The sequence below is a fragment of the Tenrec ecaudatus genome, chromosome 3, assembly GCF_050624435.1.
Source record: "Tenrec ecaudatus isolate mTenEca1 chromosome 3, mTenEca1.hap1, whole genome shotgun sequence".
Taxonomy (NCBI): Eukaryota; Metazoa; Chordata; class Mammalia; order Afrosoricida; family Tenrecidae; genus Tenrec; species Tenrec ecaudatus.
The window spans coordinates 115,197,717-115,223,462 of NC_134532.1; the positions used below are offsets into that span (position 1 = coordinate 115,197,717).

The 25,746-nt window shown below is 40.8% G+C and overlaps 1 protein-coding gene across 4 annotated transcripts in view; it reads right to left on the reverse strand.

The window, feature by feature from the left end:
* The window catches only part of NPNT (nephronectin), a 76,102-nt gene that overhangs the window by 23,346 nt on the left and 27,010 nt on the right, over positions 1 to 25,746 (reverse strand). For 2 of the 4 annotated variants that reach the window (XM_075543962.1, XM_075543960.1), the window contains 7 exons: positions 19,893 to 19,985; positions 14,238 to 14,330; positions 9,205 to 9,324; positions 7,427 to 7,546; positions 6,606 to 6,740; positions 6,222 to 6,344; positions 4,363 to 4,749 (listed from right to left, as the gene is read on the reverse strand). In XM_075543962.1, the coding sequence (XP_075400077.1) occupies positions 4,363 to 4,749; positions 6,222 to 6,344; positions 6,606 to 6,740; positions 7,427 to 7,546; positions 9,205 to 9,324; positions 14,238 to 14,330; positions 19,893 to 19,985 (1,071 nt within the window). The remainder of the gene's footprint in view (positions 1 to 4,362; positions 4,750 to 6,221; positions 6,345 to 6,605; positions 6,741 to 7,426; positions 7,547 to 9,204; positions 9,325 to 14,237; positions 14,331 to 19,892; positions 19,986 to 25,746) is intronic. The other 2 variants (XM_075543963.1, XM_075543964.1) reach the window with 1 other exon arrangement.

Consider the following 25,746-nt stretch of genomic DNA (forward strand, 5'->3'; position numbering starts at 1 on the left):
TTCTTTGCTCAGGGGCAGCTCCTACCCACTCGGACATCAGGTCTGATAAAGACATTTATTTTTGGTGCTCTGATCCCAACTTTTTTAGCAGCCCCTTGTAGCAAACCTCTGGCATTTCTAAAGACATTCCACCACTCACATCTGTTTTTCTCCTTTAGATAGAAGCTCTCCAAGCCACTTTCTGCCCTCTCCTTTGCCCATACCCTCTCACCAGAATATCCCTAGAGTCCAAGACCAACCTATTCATCTCAGAAACCACGCAAATGAGCTAGCCAGAGAAGACCGTTGGGCTCCGTGGGGAGCAAGTCTCCACACTTGTTAGTTCAGTCATCCTGGCTTGAAGTTTGTTACACTACATTCATGTTCCACTGAACTCTAATCCGATGATTACTTCCACTTGGGAGATGATGCATATTATATGCCTCTCCGAGAGATTTGCAATGGCCATTAGCACATTATTGAGAAGTTTTGCAGTTAACAGACCTGTGTAAGTTGGCCACTCCTGGGATTTTCCAAAGCGACTTGACTTCAGAACTCTTTAAACATACAATCGTATAATATCCCAGAAAATGAATGTTCTGTAAAACATACTGAGGAAGCACTGGTCTGCCACACTAGTGACAGAGCAGAAATCCCATACTGTATTAAGACATGTCACTGTCGCTCAAATAATGCAATAGGGCTAGCCTTGGAAATGTATCTGTTAATATTTGTATTCATAAAGACCTAAGAAATCTAGGGTACATAATGTTGTGGCAAACTACTGTCAAGTTAATCTCTGATCCCTGGTAACCCCGGGCACAATGGCGCTAAATCAGCCTGGTCTGGCACCCGCAGGATCAAACTGTTGTACACCGCAGGGTTTTCAGTGGGTGGTTTTGTTTTGTTTTGTTTTTTTAAGTAGACTCTGAAACCTTTCTTCCTACTCCAGCCAAGTCTGGAGGCTCCGTGAAAACCTGCTGGGCCCCATAGTATCACTCAAACCTTCAAAGGCAGAGAAAATTATTAACAAAGATATTTCAAATCCTACAAGAAAGAGTTTGTTAATCATGTACTATTTAAATTTTTCCTCATCATGATATACCTTATGTCCTTAAACAAACAAAAAACTCAGTGTTCTAGAGTCAATTTCAACTCATAACAACCCTATAGGGCAGGGTTTCTGAGACTATAACTCTTAAATGATGTAGAAATCCTCATTTTTCTTCCAACTAGCGGCTGGTGATTTGGAACTGCTGTCATGGCGGTTACCAGCCCAATGAGTAACCACTACACCACCAAGACACTCCTTAGCAACAAAAAATACAGGGGGAGATCAGATCAGCTCGAACCATGACCCCCCTTAGGACCTGACAGTATGAAAGAGGACAACACGAAAGATGCATGTCATATGAATTCAGGCTAAATTTAAGAAAGAACATTCCAACTGTGAGATGAGTTACTGGTGATAACGCTGGAGATGGTAAGAAATGCCCGTTGGTTATAATTTGAAGGTTGAGCTTATAGGCTTTCCTTATAGGCTGGACGTTTAGTATGAAAACAGGAATCTAATATGTCTCTCATTTCTTTGGCCCTAAGAGCCCTGGTGGTGTAGGCGGTTATGCCTTGGGCTGCTAATTTGCAAGGTTAGCAGTTCAAAACCTTCAGCCGCTCCATGGGAGAAAGATAAGGCTTTTTAGTTTTTATAAAACTTTAGTCTCAGAAGCCCACAGGGACAGTTCTGCTATGTCCTTGGAGCCCACACAAATCAGAATGGACTCTATGGCAGGGAAAAGGAAGGAGGGGCAAGAGACAGCATCCAGGAGGGTTAGGAAGGCTCCAGGGGGAGTGATTTGATAAAAAATCAGGGAAAATTCAGATACGCTGAAATTCAGATATCTATTTTCATCCAACCAACCAGAAAAAACAGACAGGTGATATATGGGTGAGATTAAAAATGTTCAAACAAAAATTTCACTATCTTCTGATCCCATTTTGAGAAGAGGCTAGATATTTATTCTTGTTATATGCATTTTTTCTTTTACTATATCCTTATAATCTTTTCTTATGGGACAGCATACATATATCAATTCTAAAGAAAATATAATTTAACAATTTTTTTCATTTAATACCAAAGCTATTTGAAGTTTTAAAAAACACAATTGAAGAATGGGAGGGTCAAGGGGAGACTACCAAACAGTGGCCGTAATTAGCCCTGTCTGACAATGCAACGACATATGGGACACCAAGCTTTATTTCTAGACATGTGGGGATTAGACATGTGGGGATTACGGTTGTTTTTAGAAGTTACTACGCAGGAAAAGTTCAATGAAGAAATAGTGTTGAAACAAAATCGTGCTAAGGTTCCTTTCTGTTTTTCGAGTGAATAGACACCAGTTATCTGACCTGCGTTAAAACCTAGAACATTTCCTTTATTTTGAATACATGCTATAATCACAAAACAGCATAGTAAGTAAGAAGCGCCCCAAATAAATATTCTCACACATGCCAAAATTTGCCAGCAGATAGCTAGAGCAGGAGGTGAAATGAGAGTTGGCGCAAGGTTTTTGGCAGACATGCTGCAGGCAGCAACGATCTATATCTCTGACGTGCTATAGCCTTGGCATAGGATCAAAGGGATCCATTCCCAGGGTCTGTTGTTAGGATTACACTCTTCTATAATGCATGCTCTCAAACACTCTCAAAGCTCTCTAGTGTCTGCTTTAGCCTGCTGGTAAATTCTACTGCTAAATTCCAGTATTATTTTTGATTCAGCTGTGTGTGGGTTTAGAGGGGAATAAGGAGGCCAAAGGCTTTCTAAAAAATGAAAACATTACAAAGAAGGCTCAGAAGGTTCTGATATCCATGTGATCGTGTTTGGGTTGTTTTTCCACACTGAACGGCCCGATTGAAAGCAAACAACAGAAGAATGTGAATACCAGATTTAGTGAACCATCCTTGAATGAAAGCATAGTATATGGTCACAAAGGGATGGAGTACAAATAAAACAGTGAGAAAGAGAGCAGAGACAGAGCGGGGGTGGGGGCACAGTGTAAAAACATGCGCATATAAAGCATCTGTCTTAACAGCTATCCAATCCTCTGCAGGCTTGTTGCCAACGTGCTCACTGCTAGCATCTCTCCTGAAAGAAACAATAACCCAGGAAATGCACTTGAAAGTCACATACAAGTTAAAAGAAGCATTCCTCACTATAAAAAAATAGAAATGTTAATGCTCATTTCACCCGATGAAAAAATTATGAAGTTTTTCCATAGTTTAAAAGGTTTAGTTCTGTCATGGAGGGATGGGGAAAGGAAAGAGGAGGTACTACAGATAGGAGGAGAGGAGCGAGGAGGAGTTACTGGGAAGGTAGCTAAGGAGGAGAAAAGTTAAACATGTCCATTGAATAAATAAATACAATAAGCACACATGTTCTGAAAATGCCACGCTCAGTTTGATAAAAAGGACAAAAGAGATTCTTCTTTCTAAATTTGAGTTTCTTCTTATATCTCCATTGGTGGTGCCTGCCTCTACCAGGTTGCCATTAAAATCTGAAAGTCCTTACATCTAAATGCAGCTCCAGCTTAGATCCAACTCTCAGTTGACAACAAACGTAGGGAAAAGCTGTCCAGTTTCCCTCACCTCCTCTTGCCTCAAACCACCAATTTATGGGCAGTTTACTGCAGGGCGTCTGCTGCTTGTGACTCAGTGCCTTTTAAGGAAGGGCCTGTGTCCACAATCTCCGAACGATGAACAGTTACATGCAGGAAGCCTTCCCCGTCTACTCTCTGCCCAAAGACTGATGAGGGTCCTCGGCTCCCACAATGTCCTGCCTACACACCTTACACAGCACCTCCCGCAGACCATGGTTCACTTCTGGGTGAACGTCTTTCCTCTGCTTTTAGAGTGCCTACTTATAGAAAACCATATGCGTGCAAGGCGAAACAGCTCTATTGGGTTTTCAAAGCTGTGACCTCTGGGAAGCAGACAGACAGCGTTATCATCCAAGGTCCCTCTTTGGCTTTCAACCGCAGACCATTTAGATGGCAGTCAGTCCTTAATCATTTGTGCCAGTAAAAAGGTTTTCTGATTGCACACATTTCCAAGTAAACCTGAATATGAATCAGAATTTCCATACTGGATAGGAGCTAAGGGCTACATAGAGCTTCATAATATTTCCCCCATTTCCACATAGTCTTCCATTTTTGCTAATTGACTTAGTCTTTGTAAAACTTTTTATAATGATTACCCATAGGAATATACACATTTATACTTTGTCCTGGTGATTCTTTTCATGAGTTTCCCACTCAAGACGTGGCCTGTGGTTGCAATATCATCACAAAGGATCTATTTAAAGTGTGTCTAAATATTGAAATGACTTACTGAACACATCTCCTCGGGGTTTCTGAGGATCTGTCGGTATCCTGTTGTCAACTGTAATCACTCTTGGATATGTACTGGTCGCTGCTGCTATGGTAGTCAGTCGGGTAGTTGGCCTTGAGGTTGTTAGTGGTGGAGCTGTTCTGAACTCTGTTGATGGTGGTAAGGGCAGAGTGGGCTGTGGTGTTGGCTTTGGTGTAGGTCTTGTTGTTGGCTTAGAAGTGGGCCTGTTGGTAATGACAGGAGGAACATGTGGTGTGTTCAGTGGCCATCTAGTACTTCCGGCATCAGGAATCCAATTATGGTGTCCGCCATCACCCTTTACATTAGTATTATTTTCCTCTGGAACATGAATTGGACCTGAAGGGTCAATCATGACTTTTGGAATATCTGAAAGAGTAAAAGGATTTAATATAATATGTTAACTTACTAAAGGAAATTAAAGCAACAACCTAAAAATAAATACCAAAAAAAAAATCTCTTCCCAACTTGGTTGCTTTTCATGCTCAGAATATCCCCCTAATATAAACCAAGACATCTGACAAGTTAAAAAGTCAGTTCCACGTATATATGAAATATTCATATATATACATATGTGCTTATGTACTATGTATATACACACATACATATTTATATATACATCCTTATACATACAAACATATCCACATACCCATTCATTAGATGTATACAAAAGTTACATTGGTGCTTCTGTAATGAACATGTATTTTTTGAAAAGCAAAAAGATTTTAATATTTATAGAGTAGAAATCTATGTCAGAAAGCAGGAAAAAAGGCGGTGTGTTTGGGGGATGAATAGGATGGCCTGAAACAGTTTTAAGAACTAATCAAAATTCAATGATACTTTAAAAATGCACAGTGGGGCAAAGTTACTCAATTTGTTTTTTAAAATGAGATATACATAGTCTATGTTAAGTATCCATATGCTATCTATAGTAGAAGATCGTGTTTAGAATTACCATAACACTAATTTTTTTCCTCATTTACACTTTTGTAAGAATATTTTCTGCAAAAATATTTTGAGTGAAGTTCTACATTTTGTTCTGGAGTGGGTCTTCATAGCCTGACTAATTTATACCACTGCTTAAAAAAAATAAATTTTCAGAGGTGACCACAATCATTTGTGGAATCTGTCCTTGATAATTTTTAGCAAAAAGAATCAATATTTAATCTGCCTGGAATGATATACTCCCGACCAAGGGTGACTGCATGGCCCTTAGAAAATCTTTTAATCCCCGTGACTTTGTGCTCTATGATTTTCAGTAAATATTTTACTCAGGCGATTTTAAAAATTGTCTATTGCCACATGAAATGCATGCTTTGGGGGTTTATACATTTCTCATGTTTATCTACTAACATAACCATGACTCCAAATATAGCTCATGGAAATCTGAAAAGCAGTTGAGAAAACAGAGAAAGTAAATATGAGAATGATTTTCTTCATAGTAGAGTTGGGAGGGGAAAAAACCAGAGGAACAAAAACTGTAGACTAAGTTCAGAGTAACCCACCACTCCGGCCCCAGTGCCAACGAGAAACGAATCTTTCTCTCTAATTTCTACAAACTCAGATTCTCAGGACGGACTCTCTGGTTTTGTTTTTTTTTACTTAAGGAGAGCTATGGCGAGGTCTTCAGCAGAGTGATTTGATGCTGTAAGATTAGAATGTATCGCTAAAAGCTTGACTTTTGAGAAATGACTGAGAAAATCATTTCATCGTGGAAAGCGCAGAATCATACGCTTCCTTCTTAAATCACCCTGTTGCTCATCTTCCCTCACAATGGCCATCGTGTAAGCCTGTATTTTCTGCTCACATTTAGAGGATGGGGGGGGGGGAGTATTACTCACACACACAACTCAGTCCATCGCCCTCGTATCCCTGGTTACATTGACATTTGTAGGACCCATGTACGTTGTAACATCGAGCAAAGCTGCTGCACTGATATTGACCAAGAGCGCATTCGTCGACATCTGCATCAGAAAGAAGGACGAGGGGTTAATTGGGAGAGGACTAGAACTGCCCCAACACTGTTTCCAACGTAAAAACTTCTCTCCCTCCTCTTTTGGCAATGTAAAAGTCAGTCCAGAACTAGCAATGACCGAACTGGATTTCTGTGTGTTTAACAGCAATATCCATCCCAGCCACAAACATCTCTGCCCTCACCCCCGTAAAGGCTGCCCAGGAAGCACTATTCGAAGAAGGAACGCAGAGCAGCGGTTGGGCTGCATTACCGTGACATTGGTATCTGCCTCCAATGTACATGAGGTCAAAGCCTGTACGACACTTGCACATGTAGCTCCCGAAAGTGTTCACGCACTGCCTGAATCGAGGACAGGAGGCTCTTCCAGTTGCACATTCATCAATATCTGGAAATATAAGCCAATTACATCGTAGGAAGCACAAGGGCATGTTCCAACGGTCTAGATCTCTCACGCAAGTAATGGAACTATGTGCAAGCAAGCAACCCAACTTCTCTGGAGCATAGAAATCATCTAGTTGCACGCCTCCCCCGTCCTCCTCCCACCCCACCACACACACCCGGAACTTCAGTTCTATATTTTCAAACTTCAACTCACCCCTTGAATCCAGTTTGCTCTTATACTACCCCAGCTCATATTGCCCCTGTATCCACTTAATTCTGTGAACTACACGCAGGAGTCGTCCTTAATTCTATCTCAGAAAAGTTATTTGAAGCCATCTACTCTTCTCTTCACCCACGACCATGACCCTGATCCTGACTACCATTTCCAGGCTTAGAGGGGTCTGTCTCCAAACTGATCTCGTCAATGCCGATCTTATCCCTCCAAAACATTTCCTAACCAACTACCAAAGTGATCTTGTTGATGACCGGGGAGTCTTGACCACACTTAAAGGTTTCTACTTGATTTTGGGAATTAAGTACACCTTCCTTCCCACATCCTGAAGGCTTCCTTCTGCAGGACCAAGATCTAAAAGACAGCGAACTACCTTTTGCAAATAACGGCTACTCCCATCACCATTCACGATTTTTGTCTTCGAGAGGCTGCTGATGGATGTTGACTTCACAACTCACCCACACAGGTCCTCCCATCGGGAGCCAACTGTAGGCCAGGAGAGGGGCACTGGCACCGGACCTGTCCCTTGACCACATCGCAGCCGTACTGACAGTTTGCCATGGAGCACGTCAGGGCACCTGGAAGCAGAGTGTCTGGCTGACTGAGAGGGACAGAGAACAGGCTCTGCAATTGAAATCACTATGTTCTCCTCTTTTCCTGAAATCAGTGACCCGAATGACCCGGAACACACTGAGGCCTGAAGTATGCAACTTTCTAGAGAGAGTGCAGAGAAAGTAGAGACAAGAGGTCAAAAAACACCACCAGGGATGATTAAGATTAGTGACCAGCTCTGTTATTCTCTGAGGGAGACCTTGAGTCCTTTTGAAGAATTAAAAAAGAAATGTAAAACTGTATCCTGCATGGATTGTCTGCAAATTTTTTCAGTGGTCAAGGAAAGTGGAGAATAGAGATTTTGTTCGTTTATACAAGCTAAGTGCTATTTTGAATAAAACATCCAAGTCATGGCTCAACTCTCCACTGAATTCCGCCAGAGGCCAAGTGGAGATTTCTCATGGAGTTGCACAATGCTGGAAGACACCAGCACCACCAGCACACATTATTAAATATGTACCCACAGCCTTCCAGAACATTTCATGCTTCGTGCTAGATAATATTAGCTGGCCTTTTGTATTAGAAGTAAAATCATTAATAGGAGAGAAGTTGGCCAAAAATAATAAAATGAGGGTGATGTCAACAGAGTGAAAATTCAACATAAAACTTGCACGCTGGGAGGACAGGAAGCGCTAGAGGCAGTAGCAGTAATTACTTTTATTCATAAAATCCGGCAATAATGGAGATTGATGAGCAGACACATGGGTAAGGAGAATGTAAGTTTAAAAAATGCCATTGATAACTGATAACTTAGTAATAAGAAAAGTCAAGCTACTAATTGTGCGATACTGTAGAAGCATGACTTCCATGAAATGTTCAGCCTGTAGCGAATTTTAAGGTTTTGAGCATCTTATAGTCACCCTGAAAGAATAGTTGGAAACACCAGGTACGCATGCATTCTACTATTTTCATGGCATACAGTCATTTATTTGTTTAACTCAGGTTTTTTTTTGTTTCCAGGAAAGTAACTTAAATGGTTATACCATTCTATAGAAATATAAAAATGGAAGAGGCACTTATGAATGGTTTATAATCATTCAACAAATCTGATGCATTTCCTACAGCCAATAGTGTACGTCCTTAAGAGTACGACCATGGGTGCTAAGTCAGTGTTTCCCAAAGGGAGTGATACCATGGCTGAGGGATGCGGGAACCACCCAGGGGGCTGCTGCAAGAGCAGATGCCTACTCCTTATCCTGGATTATGAGCTAGAGGACAAACATTCTTCATTCCCAGGGGGCACTGAGTAATTTATTTTCTGAACAGGGAGCAGTAGGCCAAATCAGTTTGGGAACCTATGCTATAAATGGCCAACGGTGTTGTTCTTCTGGCTGGACTAATGTTTCCATGCCTAGGAAAAGACACTAGGAAAGACAGTCTGGGGAGTCCCGTTCTAAATCCCACGTCCAAATCTATTTAACACTGGCGCCCATGGTAAATAAATGTTGTACAATTGAAATGGGCATCTCTGTTTGATTTACAATTCTCCAGGCACACTTATGAACCCACGTACAGTATGCTGCGCAGGACGGCTGGGAGGTCGCTTTCAAAAAGGGAGCTTGCCAGAGCACCACATGAAAGCAGGCCCAACGCGCTTGTAAAACAGTTAAGATTCTTGACATACTTGAGCAGGACCCATCCGGCAGGAGCATATAGCCGTTGAGACAGTAGCACTTGTAGCTGCCGTGAGTGTTCATGCACCTGTGCTTACAGGGCCGTGGCTTCAGGCCACACTCGTTTAGATCTGTAAAGAATGGGGGTGGAAGTGGAAGTCACCAAACCGCGGCACCGCTGTCAAACATTCAACATACTTCTTCATAGCGAAGAATAGGAGAGAAAAGTGGGCTGAGCTATCGTGACTGGTTAATTAGGTAAGAAAGAGATTCTTACTTTCATGCCATCTTCATTTACATATCGGTTACACTGGGGGGTGACCAAGAGTTGTCTAACCTTTGTGACCTCTAATGCCTTAAACCGAGGAAGAGTCTTCAGCAGCGTCCCCACTAATGTCAGTGCCTAACACGTTTCCCTAGAGAGCATGCAGAACTAACTGCATACACGGTTTGTAGGCCCTACGTGCGGCACAGTGGTGGGGTGCTCAACTGCTACCCCAAAGATCAGCCCACCATCCCTCCTGGGAGAGAGACGTGACCGGCTGCTGCTGTAACGCAGCAGTCTGGGAAACCCTAGGAGAGAGTCCAACTCAGCCCTACAGGGTCGCCATGGATCAGAACCAACTCAATTGCAACAGGCAAGCTCTCCAAGAGTAGATCGCCAGGATTTTCTTCTCAGAGCGCCAACCTCTTGGTCAACGGCTGAGTGCTTAACCGCTGTATCACCAGCATGCTTCAATCATCTATACGACAATGTCCTCAGGATAGCTTGGTCATTCCCGAATGTCTCATGAAAATATCACTGTACTCCTCCCATGTCTTTCTTTCTCTGTTTAAAGCTGGTTCATGAATCTATTTTACTTTGTACAGATTTCAAAGCATTAGAACACATCGACCTTCTCAAAGGAAACATATTTCAAGGGAAGATTAGCTCCGAGAATTAGACTCACTAGTATTGTGTTTTCTTCTCGTTCAATAGGTAGACTACTCTAAACCGATCTCAAGTTAAAGAAGGACACTTTCGTTTCCTACTTAAGTAGAGCATTCAAATGATAAATAAACTAAAATAAAAACCCTCCAACTCTCACTCATCCAGCAGTTAAGGTAGACATATGGAAATATTAATGGACAATACATAATGGTCTATAGCAATGCATCTTAGGTTTACTGGTTTAAATGTAAGTGTTATATGAATTACTGACCTTCCCATTATGGAAAATGTTCAACCCATGTGGAACACTGCTTGAGTGGTCATAAAACTCATAATGACAAGTGAATGTTGAAATGGTAATGTCCAAAATAGAAACTTCATTAAAAAAGAAATGTAACCACAGGCTAATTTTGTCTGGAACCACCTGGTTACCATAATTTAATTGTCCATTTATCTGAATCAATGAATCAGAAACACAAATGATAAAATATGTACTTACAAAGTTTTCAAATCTAAACAAATTTAAATCTGATCTGCTCATTTAGTAGACTATATATTTTGTTTAACTAAACTACTAGATAAAATTGTCACACAAAAATATTGCATCTAATTTTTTACAAATACTCTACTGACTTTCTAGCTTGATTTTTTAAAATTTAAATCTTTACTGTGACTCTAAGCAGATTCTTAGCTGGGTATAGCCTGCAACACAGGGACCCTACAGCAGCACAGAGTGGACCTGCCCTGTGAGTTTCCAAGACTGTAGCTCTTGACACCTCCTGAGCACAGCAGCTGGTGGTTTCAAACTGCTGACCTTTCAGGTAGCAGATCAGTGAGTAACCACTACTTGACCAAGGCTTCTGGGATAGCCTAAGACAGTTACATGAACAAACAAGATGTCTTTGTTATTTCTGAGGCGTCTCTTCAATTCTTGACTGTTTCTTGCTCAGTCGCACCAAATTCACATTTTTACAACATTTCATTAGTTTCCCTCACAGAAAGTATTTTATAGATTGCTCTATGAACAAAAAGTTGACTTCTCCCTTTAATAAGTAGAAACTTTTAATCAAGGAAGACTGAGAAATGCTATCACCTTCCATATCCTTCTACCTTGTACTTCGGTGCACGTTAAAAAGCAGCGGTAGGGAATCTTTGCTCATTTTTCGTAAGTAGTTCATCGTCCTTTCCAATATACCACCTGGTTTTGAAAAAAATCTCTAAATTGTACAGGTACATATTATAAAATTCATACCACAGTATTTAAATCTGAGTTCATTGTTAGAGACATACTTTGTCTTTTAAATACTTTTTGCACTGAACCCAAACAGAGCAGTACAACAAGATGATAGCTAAGATGGCATTTGATGTCTCACGGGAGCGAGTGTGATGGATATGAAATAGGCGTCCATTAAGGATCCCAATGATAATTTTCAGAGTCATGGACAGCCTGTGGGCCCCGCTCTTGTAATGCAGTGGGTTAAGCACTGGGCTGCAAAGGGAAAGGTTGGCAGTTCATCAGCTGCCCCCCAGGAGAAACTGAGGCTCTCGGTTCCTCTAGGGCAGTGGTTCTCAACCTTCCCAATGACACGACCCTTTAATACAGTTCTTCATGTTGGGGTGACCCCCAACCATGACATTATTTCCGTTGCTACTTCATAATTGTAATGTTGCTACTGTTATGAATCGGGTGACCCCTGTGAAGGGCTTGTTCCACCCGCCAAGGGGTTGGACCTACAGGTTGAGACCCGCTGCTGTGGAGGGTTACAACCTCAGAAGCCTTACATCGGGGTACCGTGAATCCGAATGGACTAGAAGGCAGTGGGTTTGGTCTTTTGCTTTCCGTTTAGGACTGCTTTGGCGGGGCTTCGTGGTCCACACTGGGGCTGCTACGGGGGAACACACACGCGCGTTTCAACCCCAAGATTTCCTTTTCCTCTTGCGGTGCAAGTACTCTGGAAGGAAGGATTGGAGTTGGGGGTTGAGGGGGAGATAAGCTATCATCATTCCTAAAAATCCGGGACTCACTGTGAAACAACATGGAAAAACAAATAACGATGAGTAAACATAGTGACATTTTACTGGCAAAGCGTTCTCCGTTTGCTTGTTGCAAACCACTTGCGGGAACGGTACTCAACAAGTGTTGACGGGGTGGCTGACACCCCTGACAGCTGGCCAGGACTGACCTCGCTAGGGCTGCTGCCCTTTTCCCATCTGTCTGCCGCAGGCATGTGTCTCCCACAGACTTCACCCTGACCTTTACACAGACCACGGCAGAAACTACGAATGAGGTATGAAGCAGGATCCACCGTTTTCCCTGATCATCAATACTTACCCAAACACACACTTTTTGCTATAGCTGGGTGCTTTAACAGTGGAAAAACTCTTTTTCTTAATAGTCTTTAGAGTTCTAGTCTATGACTATATATTTTATTTTCTTAATGACCTTATCAAGTTAAATTAATAATGTGCTACTTCCAATGACTGCCGTTTTCCTTATCTGTTTGTTGGACTGCAGATCAAATAAGTCAGGAATTCAAAAGTGGCATTTCCCAATTACAGTAAAAGGCTCTGGTTTTAATAAGAAAAATAATTGTAAGAATGTGGAAATTCTCCTGTGACACTGTCTCAAGTCAATCCTAAGAGTTGATAAGAGAACTTCGGAGGGAAATCGGAAGGTTTTGTGCATGTATTTTAAGTTTGATTATTTTATGCTTTGTCTAGAAGCTTGTAAATTATAAGGAAAATCTGTAATAAAAAGATATTTAATGAAACCATCATGTGCCTATATTAGCACTCCGGAAGACAACGCTACCATTAAATTACTTACATTCAGATTCTACAATTATGTAACAAATGCTTAAAGAACATGTATTCCCGTCCGAGGACAACTGAAGCAGGTTGGTGGATTTGGGCGCTTGGCAGGATGAGGGTGGGCCGGAAAGGGAAGAGTGGCGAGGAGAGCTAGTCTAGAACAGAAATGCAAGCTGCAGAGCATTATGATTTTACTGGAGGGCAACAACAGGAATCAGAAATGTCATTAACATGCAGAACACTGAAAATTAGCTTGCCAAATCTTGAAGAAATGAATGGAATAAAATAATGAGTTTTTAAGGAAAATTATCCTTCATTCATTTGAATCCGTTTGGACTCTCCAAATTTGAGGCTAGACCTGGCAACGATTCAGAAATCTAAGCTTTTGAATGTCATCTGTCTAAAGTGGATGGCATAAACAAATAGATGAGAATAAATCAACTGCCATTATTTCCATTTAAAAAAATTACCAACGATTCCAAAATGAATCTCATTGCTCTAATGTATCAAGTTTCCTATCAGCCAAAAGGAAGCCATTATTAAAACTTACTAAAAGGTCCTAAAATTATAAGTGGGTGAGACAGTCCTTTAGAAGAATTATAAAATAATGCTACTGCCTCGTTTTCTGTAAAGCCGTCCAGCATAATGCACAGCTTGCTTTGGGTGTTCTGTCTCATATCACTGTTTCCAAGTGAGGCAGCAGTAATGGTACAGCAACACTCTCCATATTGGTATAAATTCAGTTCGTAAGACCCAGATACATCTAAGGGCTTATTCATAATTATCAAACTAATGAAGGGTTGTACTGGGGTCAGCAATTTGTTTTTTTAGTATTGAAGTATGTACAACAAAATGAAAGAAGTGGATGTCGGTTTAGTTTGCAGACAATTTCAATTGTACACACACTCCATCTAGATGGTGGGGAAGAAGACTTAATTGTTTATAAATTGTGCCTGGCCAAAGACAGCAAAACCCCAAATTTCCATTGTTTGGGAATTCTGACTTCTGTTACTGATGAAAACAAAAGTTACTTTGCATGTCTGAGTTTTAAGAATACACAAGAAACCTAGAAAAGAAGAAAAAGGACGGTGCTTTATGCATTGGAAGGACAGTGGAGGCTCCAGGCTTTATAGAGCGCAGCGAGTCAGCACCAGGTACAATTCCTGCTGCTTGCTTCACATGCTCAGGATGCTGCAGACTGGGGGACCTGGGGCTAGTCTTCACCCAGCTGCAAGAAGGGACAGAACCGCAGGAAGCCGTGCAGGTGGAAGGAGCAGACCACCTGTGACAATGCACGCTCACCCCTTGAAGGCAAACTTGTGGCTTGATGATCCAAGGGTTGGAAAAGAGGCTGTTCACTGCCTTGGCCAGGAGGAGCTGGGCGGAGGTGGTCATCTTCACCCCAGGAAGAAGGTAATAAGAGTCAACTTTTAACTGATGTCATTTCTAACCCTAAAAATCTTCACAAGTATATATTACACAAGTACAGAAAGTTGTTGATATTTGGAATGAAGGCTTTTAAGATGATTCACACACACATACACAACCAACTTGCCAGTTCCTGTTCTTTCCTTTTTAAAAATTTTAATTTTCCTAAAATCTAGCACTGTTATCTTCCTACTCAAGAAGACACCGACTTTATAAATTGATTACTCATTATTTGAGCATAGTTTGAAAAATGTATTACACAAAAAGGGCAATTTTCAAAAGCATGATTTTTGTCATCAGTAGAAGGGTAGACTAGTCACCAGTAGAAGGCTCAGTTTTAAAAGAGATTATTTAAATATTGATCACAAACAATATTTGTAGGGACCATGAGGTCTTATAGATGAAGCAGATATTTCCTATATAATCATATTGAAAAATAATGCAATTGTATAATAGTTTCAAATACTTCAATATTATGGAAAAATTCTTGATCTGTATAAGGCCTTATTTAAATAAACAGCATAAAAGAGCATAAAGACTTTCCGTTAAATGTAGTAATTTGTATTCTATGTAGGTAGCACTTGATTAGAACATGCATAGGAAGTTTTATGCTCCAAATCTTACCGGCTGCCGTTACTGGCTTACCTAAATACTCTAAGATAGGTGAGAATCAAAGGAGAGTCAATAAAGCAATCACATCAATTACAGCTATTATGTTATCAGCAACCAGCTAAGCCTCCAAAGTAAATGAACATTGTTTCCTGGAGTCAAATGTACACATCTTTCAAAAACTCCAGCTGCAAGTAACAATCTTAATATTAGAAAGCATGTTGTGAATTCAAAAGCATAATTCTTTCATTCCTGAAAATATGCTGTTCTATAAACATTACATTAAAAAACCACCACCTACAATAGTACTCATTTTTGTTTGGCTGGGGGGAGCTAAACAAACGTATAGCTACAGAGACTCAAAGTAGTGGGAAGAAAGGATCTCCACGAATGAGACTACTGGAGAAACTGAGGGTAGGAAATCAAGGAGAATCTAGCCACTGTCTATTGGACTCCTGAGTAAAAGGTACGATGGGCCTCATAGAGCACAGTAATGATCAATCTATGGTTTTACATCTGATCGGAACAAGCAAGCAGAGACAACCAAGTAAACTCAATGCTGTCAAGTTCATTCTGGCTCATGCTGACCTTGTAGGACCAAAGTAGAACTGCTCCCACAGGGTTTACAAAGATGCTAGTCATTTTTCTTTTTTTTCTTTTTTCATTAATGTATACATATGACACTTGCTAATTCACTTAGTGATAGGCATATCTTATTTGTAGACATTAAGTCAAGCACACTAAGTGTAGGCATGCAGAAATAGCAGGGAATTCACTGGAAAGATGCCTGGCATGGGAAGTCAAGAAGCCTAGACTTTCATCTTCAGTGTTCCATTGACAACAAACCATTAACCTCAAATCCATTAATATGTTTCTCTTAGCCTTTGTTTCTGCATCTGCAAAACAGAGATGGTGGTATCTACGCCCACCATATTTCTGCCCCTGTCAGGTTGTCGTCATTTAAGGGTGGCTTATCTGTTCATATGATGCGGGCAGCTATCCCAGCAGTGTTTTAACTCAGAGTCACCCGTGATGAACAGGTTTCAGTGGATCTTCTACGTTAAGATGGACTAAGACGAAAGATCTGGTGAGCTCCTTCAGAAAAACAAGGATGGAAAATCTTCATGGAAGCAGAATGCTACCTCCTTCTCTAACACAACAGCTGGTGGACTCCAAGTGCCAATATTTCCATTAGCAGCTGCACGCTTAGGTACCGCGCCCTATATCTGACCTAGGTGTGGAAAATCCATACAATGGCTCAGAGGGACGAACAAGTCACCAACAACAAATTCACCACAGCCTTGTGACAAAGCAGTTACATGGAGCCGGTTCCAAAGTGCAGCTGGGCCTGCTCTTCTGGCCGCTACCGGGGCAGCTCGGAAGGCTCTCCTTAAGTGTCTGCCGTATACTCAGGCTGTTGGCTTCCTCAAGCTTGCTGCATTCCAAGGGATTCTTTCTTTTTCTTTTAAAAATTTTCTTTAATTTAAAGATCATTTTATTGGGGACTCTTAGAGCTCTTATAGCAATCCAAATATCAATTGGATTGATGTATCATCAATATATCAATCAAGCTTATTTATACATATGTTGCCATCATTATTTTCTAGACATTTATTTTCTATTGAGCCCTTGGGATCAGCTCTTCTTTGTTCCCTTCAGAAAGGGTTATTTCTCACAGTACCTAACTCACAGCAAAATTCTCAGCAAATGCTTGTTTATTCCCAAACCAAACTCACTGCCATCAGGTCGATGCCAACTCATAGCGACACCACAGAGTGAGGCGAGTTTCCAGGCCTGTAACTCTTTATTAGAGTACAAAGTCCCATCTGTCTTTCTCCTCGGAGCAACTGGTGCTTTTGAACTGCTTACCTTGCAGTTAGCAGCCCAACGAATGACTACTATGCCACTAGGGAGCCTACATTTAATCAAAACGTTTTCTCCTTTATTACAATTTATGGACCGGGATATTTTGAAGGCAAAGTTCATTGATCAAGCCGATACGGAACATCTGCTCAGATCATTTGTATGAGGTCAATAAGCAGTTCTCCCTGGGTGGCAAATGCAGGTAAGCACGTGGCTATGAACTTAAAAACCGGTCACTCAGATCCGCCCAGAAGTGCCTCGGAAGAAAGGCCTAGCAAACTACTTCTGCAAGATCGCAGGCCCTGAAAATCCTAACACAGTTCCACTCTGAAACAGAGGGGGCAGAGTCCAAATTGAGTACAGGAAAAGTGGTTCGTGAGTTAAGTCACAGCAGTCTCTCACTGGACCAGACCACGCCATGGACTTTTCAAGTCCCTATGGCTCTCATGACCAAGAGCAGCACAGGAAACAATTGCCTATTTGACCAATATTTAATGTGCACTTATGTGCACATCACTTTAACAAGTTTCTTCAGGAACCCAGAAAGCAGAGAGAGAGAGTGGGAGAGAGAGAGAGAGACAAGGAGCTTCCAGCTCTTAAAGAGCAATAACCTTTCCATCTGCTTTTTTACATGGAGGTCCAAGTAAGAGATCATTAAAACTGGAATGTTTAGGCTAAGTTTGAGTCTTATTTTGCAGAGCATGCTTGATATGACATTTTCAATGCCAGTGGTAGATTTGCACGTGTACAAACTTATCTTGAATGCCTCTTCCCTCTGAGGAATATGGTTTTGGAAAGCAATGTTGTAACTCAGTGTATTTCAATTTTGTCTTTAAAGCAAGAAGTATATGTTACAGGCAAATGCTCGTGGGAAACTGGTTTTCTGAAAATGTGAGATACCAGTGATGCATCCTCATTTCAATAACAGCTTTGGTGTCTTTGAAGCCTATGAAAGTGGAGGTGCTCCTGCAAGGAAACGTATGTGAGTTTGTCTACAGTCCCAAACCTGGCTTCTTTGCACAGACGTCACTCACTCCCCAGTGCTCTGCCCCGCAAGTGACAAAGTGGCCCGGTGCCACTGTAATGACTATAAGGGTGGTGGTAGGCACCACTTTATAAAAGCAATACACTGAGATGCCAACATGAATACTGATAACTCAACATCCCACACCTCCCAGGCGAACTGCGGCTGGGGAAAGAACATCAAATGGACACTTAAAAGGGTGAATGAAGATCTTTAGAACACCAGGATTTCAAAAAGTCTGCCCAGATACATTTGGTAAGAAACCAAACAAACCATGTTAAAACAATTTTTTCCAGAAAAGAAGTACTGCCAATATTAGTTATAAATTAACTAGCGGTAATATAAGAGCATACTTCACAATAACACTTCAGCCTATAATTGAGCATATCGCATTTTATTAGAATGGATTTCCTCAGATAGTGTAAGAAGAATGCGTGGACTTGCAGACATCCATGTCGGAAATTGTTGTAAAAACTGTTTATAAAGCACAGTTCACTTGACACCTCTCAGAGAGCATCCTGAAATTAATACCAGCTATTAATTAGCAAGAGCGTTTCAGAATTATCATTTCTTTTTCATATAAGGTCAAGTATCTATGGGACATTTAGACTCCACACCAGTTTCATTTGAACCTTAAAATGGCAGGAGTATTACTTTAATTTCACAAAGAAGTGAAAATTGACTCTCTATTATCGTTCTAGTTAAACCTGACCCTATAGATTTCCTTCTATATGGCGCTTTAATGCTTAGTGGCAGGAATTTGGTGGCTGAGCTTAGTTAAAAATGTTGACAGGCATTGTTGGACTTATTAGCATAAGCCAGAGGGTCTCCTTTCTAATGCTATTTTCTTCATCCACAACTAATACGGCAGAAGAAACCCCGCCATGTTTGTATAAACAATAGTGCGAAGTTGACATCCCGTATCTTTAAACAACCAATTCTGTGAACCTCAAGGAGTGCTTCCTATTTCTAAGCTCTAGTCTTTTCAACTGAAAATTGGAACAATGATGTGTAAGTTATTATTTTAAAGTTATTATGTAAGCAACATCCCTCTCCTCAGAATTGACTCAATGGCAGTGAGTTTTAGAGAGGTTTCTCTTTTTTTAATGACTTAATGTTGCTGTAAGGATGGGTACTGATGACATATGTGAAATACCTGGGACAGGATGAGTATTAAATAAATGTGTGCTTTTATAAGTAATTTATACCAATGAAATATAATTTGTTAAATGACTCAATGACATATTTCTTTTTAAAAAATTAGAACGTCCTTTTGTTGAATGACCATTATGTGCAATGCATTATGCCCAGTGCATCGCTTGACTTATTCCTCACCACAATCCTGTTAGTAAGATCGCTTGATTTTTACAAATAAGGACACTAGGTCAAGGGATTCAGAGACATGTCTGATGTCAATCAAAAATAGGCAAAGCTGAGTCTCCAAGTCAGTTTCTGTTACTTCAAAGTGCTTTTCCTCTGACATGACGTATTTCTTAAAAGAACATTTCAACTGGTCCCCTCGTGAAGTGAAATTTCATAATGAAATCAAAGTTCTCAGAGTTCTCAGAAACATCAAATTTCAAGTTGTATGAGCCCCTAATAAAATGTTTAAAATAAAAACATCAAATTTCAAGGCAAGCCTGCCTGCCTTCTGCTATACTGGGGTTTTACCTAAAGTAAATGCTGAGGTTCGAAAAGATTACCAATTTACCTAAGGCCACTCAATTAGTTTAAGGGAGCCCAAGTAATGCTCAAAGTTACCTCCCTGCTGCAGACACGCTCTTCAAAATAGATTTCATAAATAGTCGTAGAGATTAAGATTAAGGTGGCATTTTTATTGTTCTTTGATGAAAACAATTAAACAACATTTACTTTCATCATAGTTTTACCTATTCACAAAAGGGTAGCTCACATATTGGAGACAAACAGCCCTAGCAAGCAGACCCTGTAAGGACAAGAATTTACCACGTTTCAGACTTGGCAGGAATAGAGAGGGCGTGGCATAGGGGCTGTGTGCCAGGCTGATTTCTTACCTTGATGGCAGGTTTTCCCGGCGTATCCAGGATGGCACTTGCACTTGTTTGGTCCCACACAATCGCCGTGTTTGCACGGTGGTTGACACACAGCTGTGAAAAGAGAGCATCTCACATGATTTTTATAGCAGCAGTGCATCAACCACATAGCATCTCTTTCATGAGTTTACGAGTTTAATAATGAAGGAAAAATATAAGAAACAACTTACAACAAGGTAGCAGAAAGATATAAAATTACTGTTCATGCCAAATGATAAGAACTACCTAAACCACACACTATCATATATATGTGTGTGTATGTATGTGTGTGCGTGCATGTGTGTGTCACTTAAACCTAGACAATTTGCTAAAATTAAGGATGATATCCCAATAATAAAGACTAAAGTACCCGCATATATATGACTGTATAAACATTACTGATGTTAGTCAAGTTACTTATAGCTTAACGATTACTTGTATTCTTAATTCCAAATTCACTCTCCCAATACATTTCAAAAATAGTTTTTATTCTAATGACATCAGATGTGAAATCCAGATAAATTTCAAGTTAAATTCTATAGAAAATATGTTATGGAAAATGGTATTGCTGAACATAAAGGAACATAAAATGAAATAAACACTAAGCCCCAACATTTCTGGGATCTTTAAGAATATTTCTGCTATCACATTGATCGTCCTTAGCTTCACATCAAACCAAACTCATCAAGTAGAACTGCTTCTGTGGGTTTCAAGACTGTAAATGTTTATGGGAGCAGAGAACCTCATCTTTCTCCCAGGGAGTAGATGGGGAGGTGGGTGGTTTCAAACTGCTGACCTTGCATTTAGCAGCCCAACACATAACTAGCTCACTCTTCCACCAGGGATCCCCTTTACTTCAAGGTGCATCACAACCGCTATCGATCTATAATTGCATTTCTGCAGTTGATCACTAAACCAGAACCCAAACCACTGCCATCGGGTTGGTTCTGACTCAAAGCAACCCTACAGGACAGGGTAGAACTGCCCCCTGTGGGTTTCCAAAACTGTCATTGTTTACGGGAGTAGAAAGGAGCAGGTTGTGCTTTTGCACTGTTGACCTTGTAGTTAGCAGCCCAGTGCAGAACCATTAGACCACCCGGACTCCTCCTATTGTGGTTGAGCATGATGAATACAAAGCACAAAATGCTCACTTTGCTATTGTTACTCTTTGTCAACGAGTTATGTTTCCAGCAGGACCTCAAAATGCGTTACCGCATCTCTCAGGTTTTTCCTAAGACTTCAGTCACTTGGAAGTCATTTTGTCTACTCTATTCACCAATGGTATAAAGCACTCTGTACTAAATTAATAAAACAGGCATGGCTCCATGGTTTCAATAATCAGCTGGGTGAATTTCTGCTCCCCAGGAGACATTTGATGATACCTAGATTTTGTTGCTGTTGTTACTGCAACTTAGGAAGGGGTGCTACTGGCATCTACTGGGTAAAGGCCAGTGTGGGGGGTGGTGCTGTTAAACATCTTACAATGTTCGCACAGCCACCCCACAAGAACAAATTATCTAGCCCAAAATGTCATGCGGCTATGACTACTAAATCTTGCTCTATTGCAAAAATAGCCGTCATACGATGTCATGTACTACAGGAAATGAACATGGGTTACACACTTTGGTCAAGGTACGTACAACCTAGATGAAGAGGCAAAACCACCCAGGTTTTCAATTCAAGCCATTTATTTATGATCAAAACAGATGGCACATTTATGGGCCAAAAAAAGAGTCAGGTTGAGAAATCCACATGGATTTGTAAAGAATGCCTTGCCGAAGATGCCTGGGTTGGATCTTAAAACATGAATGGGCAGAAGGGATAAGAACATCCTAAGCAAGGAGAATCATGCGACAAGACAGAGCATTGCTTACTTAAGGATCATGGAGACCCTTGTCAAGCTGCCCAAAACAAACCCAAACACCCAAGCCACGGCCCTGGAGTCAACTTGACTCATGGTAGAATGATGTAGGGTTTTTGAGGCTGAAAACCTTAGCACGAGCCACGAGCCTCGTCTTCTTCCCACTGGCAGCATCCCGACGCTTATCAAGCTAAAGAGGAGGGTAATGCTGGAGAAGCGAGCAAGGCAGACAGTCATAGTGAGTGAGATCCAGTGACGATGTTCCCTAAATTTCCAATGAACTCCATAGAAATGGGAAGTTCATAACTCTTGAGAGAACTACCTGGTTAAATTAAACTTCTAGGAATATCGGCATGGCGATGATATGTAGCATGCTACGAAGAGAGACTCAACTCTCAATCCATGCTTACAGTGATCCTTTAGGACAGGGTAGGGCTGCCCCAGAGCGTTTCTGAGACTGTGAATCTCCAAGGGTGTAGAAAGCCTCATCTTTTCCCTTCAGAGTGGCTAGTGGTTTTGAACTACTGACCTTCTGGGTACCATCCCAACAAGTAACCCTCACAGGCAGAAAGAACAATGGAATCATTCAGGTCTGGCATGAGGAAGGCGTGATTTACTGAAGAAACAGGTTCGGTACTCATGAAGGCGTTGCCAAAGACCCTGAAGGCTAAAGGGAAAGGCTCATGAGTGACACTGAATTTCAAAGCCTTTGAGCCCAACACGTTCTCATATTAGCTCATGCTCTTCTCCAAACTGGGGTAGGGAACCAAGTTCCTCTTTGGCAAATCTCAAATATGCTTTCTTTCAAAATCTTCACTCTCTTCTGTGGTGTCTGCTGTCTTTGTTGCTTTCTACAATTCCTCACTGACCCTCACCAGCCCTTTCCTCACCTGGTTTCCCACAAGTTTTACTTGCCAATTATACTCTAAAAGCTCTGCTCGCTATTTTGCTTGTCGCCCGAATGGATCCTTCACTCCTACCAGTCCATGGTGCTGCTGGAGAGGTTTTAATTAAAAAGCATGCAGACAAAAGGAGAGTTTAAAACAGACCTAAAAACAATTCTTTATGTCACCCTAACCAAAATTTACTTTTAAAATGGTTACGTGTTAAAATGCTTTTAGAAGAAATGTTGCACAAATCTTGATTTTTTTTTAGATTAGAATACACTCCGAATGAATCAAGCATTGTTGTGGTAGCCAGAGTGTTATATTTTAAAACAAAACACATACATCTCCAAATAACTGAATGCAAGTCAAATCATTTAACGCCTCCACAGGAATTTTCAGAATTTTAAAATAGCTCTTAAAATGCAAATATGCAAAAAATGTAGTATAGAAAATATCCTTGAAACATATGAAAAAAATTATTTAGAAGAAGACCTTTATGCCTCAATTAGACTTGATACTCCTAGGCTATTCTGTCATTGGCACCCCTTCTCCCCACCCACCCACCCACCCCAGACCAAATTAATGAGCTTTCATTTCTAGTGAGGTTAAGTATTTATAGAACAAAAGCTTGCTTCCTGCCACTCTTCCTTTTATTATTGTTTTTCCTCAGCGCTGTGCCTAATCTCGGGCACATCAAAAGCACACATACCAAAAGGTCAAGACTGTTAATGTTTGTTACCTGTTTATGAAGTCAGGATTTTAAAGTAAATTGCTATTTGTACTTTGACAATCAACCCAAGGGACCAAATACACTCAGAAGCTAGTAAAAGTGGTAGGTTACACACAGGTTGTTGTTTTTTTTTCTTTTACAAACAAACTCTTGGGAAAAAATGCTGTGTAACAGGACATTCTCCTACAATTTTGCTAGATTTTGTCTGAAATTGAATTCAGTAGAGATGTACTGAACATTTTGGTATAGGTGCTCATAGAAAGGGGTGGAAATTTTGGTAGATAGGGTCATGGAAAATTCATTTTTAGAAGAAGCTATGCATGGATTTCAAAAGCCACTAACATCACACAAACTTGCTACCACTTTCACACTAACATGTGAATGTTGGTCATCGAATAAGGAAGACCACAGAAGAATGGATGCGTTTGAACTGTGGTGCGGGAGCAGAATATTGAAAGTCCTGTGGACCCTGCAATGACAAACTGATCTGTGTTGGGAGAAGTAAGGCTGGAGTCCTTCTTAAAGGCAAGAATGGCAAGACTTCGTCATACATACTTTGGGCATATTGTCAGGAGAGGCCAGTCCCTGGAGAAGGACCTCATGCTTGGCAAAGTGGATGTGCGACAAGAAAGAGGTAGGCGCTGGAAGAGTTGAGTGACCCAGTGGCTGCATCAATGGGCTCAGCACAGGAGCAACTGTGAGGACGGTGCAGGACCGTGCAGTTTCCTTCTGTGGTGCACACGGTCACTATGGGTTGGAACTGACTCAATGGCACTGAACAACAACAAACTTGCTAAAAGTGCCTGACCAGCATCTAGGTTGCGGCCCTAAGAAGGGTTAAGATAGTAGCATGAAAAGATTCCCTACCAGAGCGCAGGACTACTGCAAAAACAAAACATCTCATTCATTGTGTGGTTTGGATGGTTGAATGGTGAAATCATTGGTGCTCTATGCAAAACTGATGAGGACATTGCCTCCAACGCAATAAGCCATTTTCAAATGGATAACTTGAGTTAAGAAGGGACAAGATGATGTTGAAGATGATGCCTGCCTTAGCAGATAATCAATATTAATTGTAAGGAAACCATCTTGTCTGTATCCTAATTGAAGAGGACCAACAATAAAGAGCACAAACAATAGCTAAGCTAACAATAGCAATAACTATACTCACTGCCATGGAGTCAGACTCAGTCACCCTATACGGCAGAGGACTGTCCTGTGGGTTTCTGAGATTATAACTCTTTATGGAAATAGATAGTCTCATTTTTCTCCTATAGAGCTGCTAGTGGTTTCAAACTGCTGACCTTGCAGTTGCAGGTTCGCCCATGCTGCCAGGACTCCTAAGCTAACACTACAGACATCTCTCAATTGGCTCATCTTACATAATCCTAACAGAAAAATTAGCATTGAGCAAACTTTCTGCTTAATGGGTACCCAAACTTTGGTACCTAGATCAGCTAAAGACAAGAGCATAGCTTTCAATGGAGATTTTAAACAAGTGGAATCAAGATTCTGAACCATTTCTTGGGAGAACTGGAACAGGAAATTAAACAGGGCTTTATCAGTAACATCTTGAAGGCAAAACACACTGAAAACAATGGCACCAAGTAGACATGGTCCAGTCAAAGCAAAAGAAAAGGTTATGGTAATAGTTTGGGGGAGAAGGCATTTTGCTTATTGACTTTCTGGAGGGCCAAAGCATGATAACATCTGCTTACTTTGAGCGTGTTCCGGGAAATCTAGCTAGAGCTTTCAGAGAGCGTTCTCAACCACAACAATGCTCCGGCTCATTCATCTTATCAAACAAGTAAAGTTTCTGTGAAAGTTTGGATGATAAATCATCAGGCATGTACCTTACTGTCCTGATTTGTCTCCATGCGACTTCTTTTTGCTTCCTCATCTTAAAAAATATACTTAAAGGGCACCCATTTGTCTTTAATAAGGTAAAGAAAACTATATTGACCTGGTGAAATTCCCAGACCCCTCAGTTCTTTATGGGAAGATCTAAATGGCTGGTATCGTCAAATAAAAAAAAATGTCTTGATCTTGATGGAACTTATCTTAAGAAATAAAGTTGATGTATGAGCCCCTAATAAAATGATTTTTTGAAAAAAGAAAGTTTTTTATTTTATCTTTCAATTTCATTTTTCCACGAATGTTTCAAAGTCCTCTTGGGAAAAATTGGCTAAACAAATTTGGTAGAATAAAAGTCACAAGGGGACATGAAAAATGAATAATGGAATGATAATACATTATCGAAATCATGACAAAGGCCATGCGCATGGGGCATAGGGAGGGGGGGGATGGAATCACTGACTTCAGACCCTAGAAAGGTGTCAGGTAGGAACTGGGCTCTGA